General features: G+C 35.2%; 1 protein-coding gene across 1 annotated transcript; it reads right to left on the reverse strand.

Annotated features, from left to right (window-relative positions):
• Positions 1-2,428: 2,428 nt before the first annotated feature.
• Positions 2,429-4,086, reverse strand: LOC111465566. Its single transcript, XM_023110009.1, has one exon. It carries the CDS (start codon positions 3,969-3,971, stop codon positions 2,760-2,762), a length of 1,212 nt encoding a protein of 403 aa, XP_022965777.1. The 5' UTR covers positions 3,972-4,086; the 3' UTR covers positions 2,429-2,759.
• Positions 4,087-6,859: the final 2,773 nt, after the last annotated feature.

The raw sequence follows: 6,859 nt of genomic DNA on the forward strand, positions 1-6,859 counted from the left end.
ATCAACCTTCAAAGATCAAAATCAACAACATCGAGCTAGATCTCTCTCGAGTTTTCGATATCAATCAAGTTCACTAGTAAAGATCAAAATCAAGATCAAGATCAACAACATTGGTTCAGATCTATCAACCTTCAAAGATCAAAATCAACAACATCGAGCTAGATCTCTCTCGAGTTTTCGATATCAATCAAGTTCACTAGTAAAGATCAAAATCAAGATCAAGATCAACAACATTGGTTCAGATCTATCAACCTTCAAAGATCAAAATCAACAACATCGAGCTAGATCTCTCTCGAGTTTTCGATATCAATCAAGTTCACTAGTAAAGATCAAAATCAAGATCAAGATCAACAACATTGGTTCAGATCTATCAACCTTCAAAGATCAAAATCAACAACATCGAGCTAGATCTCTCTCGAGTTTTCGATATCAATCAAGTTCACTAGTAAAGATCAAAATCAAGATCAAGATCAACAACATTGGTTCAGATCTATCAACCTTCAAAGATCAAAATCAACAACATCGAGCTAGATCTCTCTCGAGTTTTCGATATCAATCAAGTTCACTAGTAAAGATCAAAATCAAGATCAAGATCAACAACATTGGTTCAGATCTCCATCACACATTCTTTTTTACACCAAATATTATATAAGATGAAGTAGTGGTCCTATGAGATCTATGTAAAGTGACCCTAAAGCAAAACATGTAAAAACAATCAAGTCAAATGTTTCCATCACTCACCCACTACCCATCTCCTTCTCCTTTATGCAAATGTCAAGGAAACAACATGGCCCCAAAGAGATTAGGAACACAATCCATTGGGGTTAAAATTCATGGAACATAACATAATATAATATATCCATTATCCACTTCCACCCTATTTCCCAATTATTTTAACAGAGTTTCATAATTCAGGCAAAACAAAATCAAACTCCTAGCTTTTGTCTAAAGTTACCTTTATGCCCATAACCTTTTAGAGACAAAAGAAATTTACTTTCAACTAAAACAAATCAACAGTGTGGACCCTACTTCCTAAAATTATACATCTAATACTTGGGAGCATGTACTAGGACAATCCATCCTAGAAAATTTTCGTATACCATGCAAGGTAGTGCCTAGTTCAAACCCGAGCTAGTCTTAGGACAGGTGTAAGCATAGTATGTAAGGAGAGTAAGCGTCCCCAGATAGTAAATGAAACCGCTCAAACCCACCGCTAACAGATATGGTTCTCTTTGGGTTTTTCCTTTCGGGATTCCCCTCAAGGTTTTTAAAACATGTCTGATAGAGAGAAGTTTCCACACCCTTATAAAGAATGTTTCGTTCTCCTTCTCAATCGATGTGGGATCTCACACTGATATAGCTGCCACGTTGTGGCTAGCAATCCTCTAAATCATTGAATGTATAGTGTAAAACCACCCTATGATAATAAAGAATTGAAAAGAAAAATGAAAAGAAATTTACCTTAAATCTCTTCCAAGCATCCAGGCTACAAAGTAGGGGATCCAGCAAGAGGTTAGCTGGGCCACAGAAGATGAGAATAGCACCAAAAGAACCTAAAGTTATCTCCTGCAATTTGTCTGTAAACGAGTCATCCCTTGTGGATCCGTAGGTTAACATGGGGCCATTCTGCTGCTCTCACACAGCAATGTCCCATCATCATGTGAGCCATAGCCATATAATTGATATCATTTCTCACTAACCAAATCAACATTCTCTCTCATATCATTATCATCATCACATTTTGGTTAAGGGTTTTCAACACAACCTCCATAAAAGTCACTAATAAACCATTCATCATTGAACAACCATAAAAGGCATAGATTCAACAACACATTACAACAACCTTATGTTTTTTCTTGGATGAACTTATATTATTTATCTTTGGCTAAAGTAGAAAGGCCAGGAGGAAGTCTAAGAGGTTGTTCCCAAGTTTCTTTTCTAGAAAGAGCTTCCCACACAATGATGGCTATGGAGGCTAGGACTTGAGAGACATTAGGAAATATTCTCTAAAGTTTAGAGTTCATACCCTCAAGTGAAAAATTTAAGAATCTAAAATTCTTGTTGTCTCTCGAATCTGGCTTTAGGGTGGGTGGAGTGGGCCATGTCCATAATGCAAGGAGTATGCTCTTCGATACTCAAATGAAAAAAAAAAAAAAAAAACACAGATTCTAACTTTTTAGATCAATAACTCGATCAAATCTATTTGCATGACTGTTTTTTAAAGCTTCCTTTCATTCAATTTGGAACAACTAAAAAAGCTTCCAAAATCATAGTTTCTTTATGAATTATGCCCAAAATCAAAGAAAAAGCTATGAAAAATTGAATAGATCAACTCCATTCGAGTAACTTTTGTTTATAAGCCATTAGCACAGCTGAGGCTCATCTTAGACATGTTCATGGGGCAATGGAGATAGATAATAAGCTTAGATGACTGAAACAGTGCAGCAGAAGAAAGGATATATATTACAAAGCTGAAAGGAACAGTAATTCAACACAGAAGCCATTGGGGAGTTCATAAAGAAACACACCCAGTAATTTCTAGATTCTACAAACAGCCTCTTTTGGATGGAAAATGAGGAAGATCAAATCAATAACAAGAATAAATTCATATAACCATCATCTTATCAGAGAACAGGTTTCAAGAAAAGGAAAAAGAACAATTGCTATACAATTTTCTTTGAAATGAAAAGGCTAGCTATATATTATTGAGCTTATTTATCTTCTTCTTCTTTTTTTTGTTTTGTTGTTTTTTTTTTTTTTTACCTGGAAGAGACAGAGTTCAAGGCTCTTGCAAAGCCATTCACAGCTCCATAGCCCTTTGAGCTGAACCCCAAGCAGCCAAGTAAGCCTTGTCTGTAAGGCAAGTATGTCTTCTTCCTCAGCTCCTCTGCTTGTGCTCTGTTTTTTGTGTAGTGCAGTTCATGTGGCGACGGCGGAATACGCCGCTTCCCGACGCCGTTCGTCGGTTTTCCGGCCCCCGGCTTCTTCGCCGGAACTTGTCCACTTCCCCCCTTCAGCTTCTGTGCTGAGGGTTTTGTAGCCTTTTGCTTTGCTGAAGATGAAGTGGAAGTGGATGCTGTTTGATTTGTTGTGGGTTTTTTCTCTTTTGCTGAAGAAAATGAAATGTTGGACCAGAATTTGTGATTAGTGCTTCTTCCTTCACTCTTGCTTCTGTATAGAAAATCCTTCAAGAAAATCCATCTCTTAGAGTTTCTTCCGGCTGATGAAGATCTTGAAGATGAACCCGAAACTGAAGGAGTAGTCGTTTCTGAACTCATAAACCCTTCTTCTTCATTCTTCTCCATTGTTTTTCCTTCTTCTGAATCGTTCCTCTCAGTGTTCAAATCTCCATCGTCATTTTCAGTCCATTCTACCGGCGTATTTCTCATCGGCGACATAGATCTGGTTCTCCGCCGAAGAGATTTATCGCGAAGTCGAAGATCTCTCCCTCTTACAAACCCTACGACTTCACCTCCTTCATCTTCTTCATCTTCCCCTTCCAGATCCAGTAATGGCGCCAAAACCTGCGGCTGCTCCAAGTGAGTCGAAAGCTTCATCGGCCGGATCTTTCCGTTTAAGAACAACTCATCCGCCGAGCTCATGGACCCGATCGAACCTGAGCCAATAGAGCCAAACCTCCCGGAGAACTCAAACTCGAACGAAAACGAATGACTGTCTTTCAACGAAGACGACGGCAACTGAGCTGACGAGCTCGAGGATTTAGTTATAGAAAAATGCATTGGACTAGCCGGGGCGCTGTAATAGAATCCACCGATGTGGCCACGGCCGGGGCTCGATGGAGCACTAACATAAGGAGTGGAACAGGCGCTATCGACGTCCTCAAACACGTATTGGGGTTCATGAGCACCGTGAGGTCCACTATTAATGCCTTCTTTAAGCTCGGTTTTGCTTTCTGAATCCAAATTTTCGCCGCCATTGTTACTCGTTTGGAGCTCCATTGCTCTGTTCATCAGTTCTGCGCCAAACGGAGAAGAAGCTCTGAGAAACGACGGAGCGTAGCTGCAGCAATTTAATAATTTCGGGAAGGATTCATAAAATTACCCTCGAAGTTCGATTTAATTACATGTACTGCCATTCATATTTGTGGATTTTTCTAAAACACCCCTAGATCTATGTCCTCTTTTTTTTCTTTCTTTTTATATTTGTTTATTTAAATTGAAATAAACAATTATTATCAATTTCATAATTATTTTTTTATTAATTTTTTATATAATTTTCAACCCGGTAATTTTTAAAATATATATTGAAATTCAACAGTCAATAATAATAAAATATTTGAAAATAAATAAATAAATAAATTCGATAGGAACCTTTTACCACTATTAAAAATAAAAATAATAATAATAAATAACAAATAACAGTAAAAAATTATTAGTTGATTTTGTCGGTAACAATTCAAGTCTACGGTCAGTAAATATTATTCGTTTTGGCCCGCTACATATCGTTGTCAGCTTCACGATTCTAAAACGTGTTTGTTAGAGAGAGGTTTTCACACTATGATAAAAAAAATGCTTCGTGAAGCATTTTTTTATAAGGGTGTGAAAATCTCTCCCTAGCTGACGCGTTTTAAAATCGTGAGACTGACAGCGATATGTAACGAGCCAAAGTATACAATATTTACTAACGGTCGGTATAGACTATTACAAATGGTATCATAACCAAATACCAAACTCATAAATCACTTCAACACGCTATAATTCAAAATCCAAGTTTTATAAAACGTTTCAATAGAGTTGAAAACTCGTGAAAACACGGGACGAAAAAGCTAACATCTCGAAATGTCATTCTTCTGAGCTTAATATCTCGATCACTGTCACGATGTTTTATGTCTCTACCACCTAAATTTGTCTTAAAAATATCTAATTTATATTTTTTTTATTAAATATTATTTAGGTAAATAATAATAATAATAATAATAATGTATAGGGGTATTAATGACAATAGAAATGAAACATAGGATCCCTAGGCTTTGAGTAAAAAGAAGATGAGCCAAAGCTGAGGCTCGGAGTCCGAACCTGAGGACACAGATTTCAATCAATAATGAATGATGAAACCCATCAACTGTTTGATTAAATTAGTGAAATTAATCAGAAGGGTATTAATGTAATTTACAATTGCATGTTTCTTTTTTTTTTTTTTAATTTATTTATTTATTTAATATTTTCCCTTTATTTTATTTTATTTTTTATTTTCCCTTTTCCCAATAAAAAGAGAATATTGGCACACAAATAACCTCCAATACTTTCCCCTTTTTCAGCTTACAAATCCAAAATTTTGGATTTGTATGCCACGTGGATTCCATACCCTAAATTATATAAAAAATACGGTTAAATCTCGAGTGTTCGTGAGTTAGGTTAAGTCAAATCGACACATTTTTTAGATTCATTTTAACTGCTCGAATTTTTAATTTTTTAATTTAAATAATTTTTATTAAATAATGAGCTCAACCCAATTATAAATTTTTTGAATTGAGTTGGGTCGAGTTGTTCGGATCATTTATTCAATCTTTTTAATAAAAATAATATGATAGTTTGTTAAATTTTTATTCATTTATTTATAAATATTTAATGATATATATTTTTTTAAATTTTGTTGGAGAATAAAATTAAAAAAATTATAAAATTAAACATATATTTTAAATTATCAATAAATTCGGGTTCGGGTTTGGTTGGTTCAACTCAATCTATGAAATTTTCATTTATTTACACTGAATTGAACAGGATAAGTTCATAGCCCAACTCAAACAGTACGGGTTAAGTTGTGTTGATCGATTTTTTAACCTCCCTAGTTAGATTCCAATTGTTTTATTGAATTTTAGAAATTGTCATTTAAATTTTTGAACTGGGAAATTATTTTGAAACAAACCCGTGAAGAGTTTTCATGTTGAAAACGATGATGAAAATTGTGTGGCAATTGTCGTGAAAGTCGAGAGATAAATGTGACATCATTTACCGTCTCATTCCAATCTAACGAATGACTAAGGTCAGTTATTTTCATTCCAACTCAAACAGTATCGCTACACTGAGTATTGCATCGATTTCTATTATCATTTTAACATACAAACTCTTCTAGTTAAAAGACGACTAATAATAACTTTAGGTTGCATAAATCAATGTAAGCATAGTTCAACTAACTAACATATAGTATTCTTGATCAACTAATCTCGAACACATCTTACACACCTATTATATTAAATATTATGACTCGTGCCTTTATACAATCCAACCATTCTATTTTTGTTCTTTCAATTTTGATACGTATTTCATTTTGATTTGGAAAGAGAAATCGCTCACACGAGCAACAACAAAATTCCTTCCTTGAGGAATGAACAAGAATTCAAGCAAAAGAAGCAACTGGACCTGATACGACTTTGACCACTCTTAGGGGCTACTATAGTTGACTTTTTTCGTGGTGTTGTTGAAAGCGAATTTGGAAGTAGGCCTCGCTTTTCGAAGTTAGGAGCAGCTCACACTATGGTGGAGGAGGTGCCGTAAAGATCTAGGAGTGTGAGCAGTACGAGCTGAAAGGCTCCCATACTGTTTGGAGGGCAGAGGGGCATAGATGCCAAACAAACCTGACCCCTATCTATCGTTGTAGAAGCCTGCGCTCCGGATGCAGAAAGCTCTTTTTTATAGAGAGAGAGTCAAGGGGGCTGGACGATTCTGTAACCGTCAGGCTCTTTAAACTTCTAACGACCCATTTTTATATAATTTGCATTGCAATTATTATTGTATTAAATTTGAGAACAAATATCATAAAATTATAATATATATATATATATTATATTTAAAAAATAAATGAGAAAATAAAGAATTCCTCCAACTTGGGAAAGAAATTA

Source organism: Cucurbita maxima, unplaced genomic scaffold (assembly GCF_002738345.1).
Source record: "Cucurbita maxima cultivar Rimu unplaced genomic scaffold, Cmax_1.0 Cma_Scf00029, whole genome shotgun sequence".
Taxonomy (NCBI): Eukaryota; Viridiplantae; Streptophyta; class Magnoliopsida; order Cucurbitales; family Cucurbitaceae; genus Cucurbita; species Cucurbita maxima.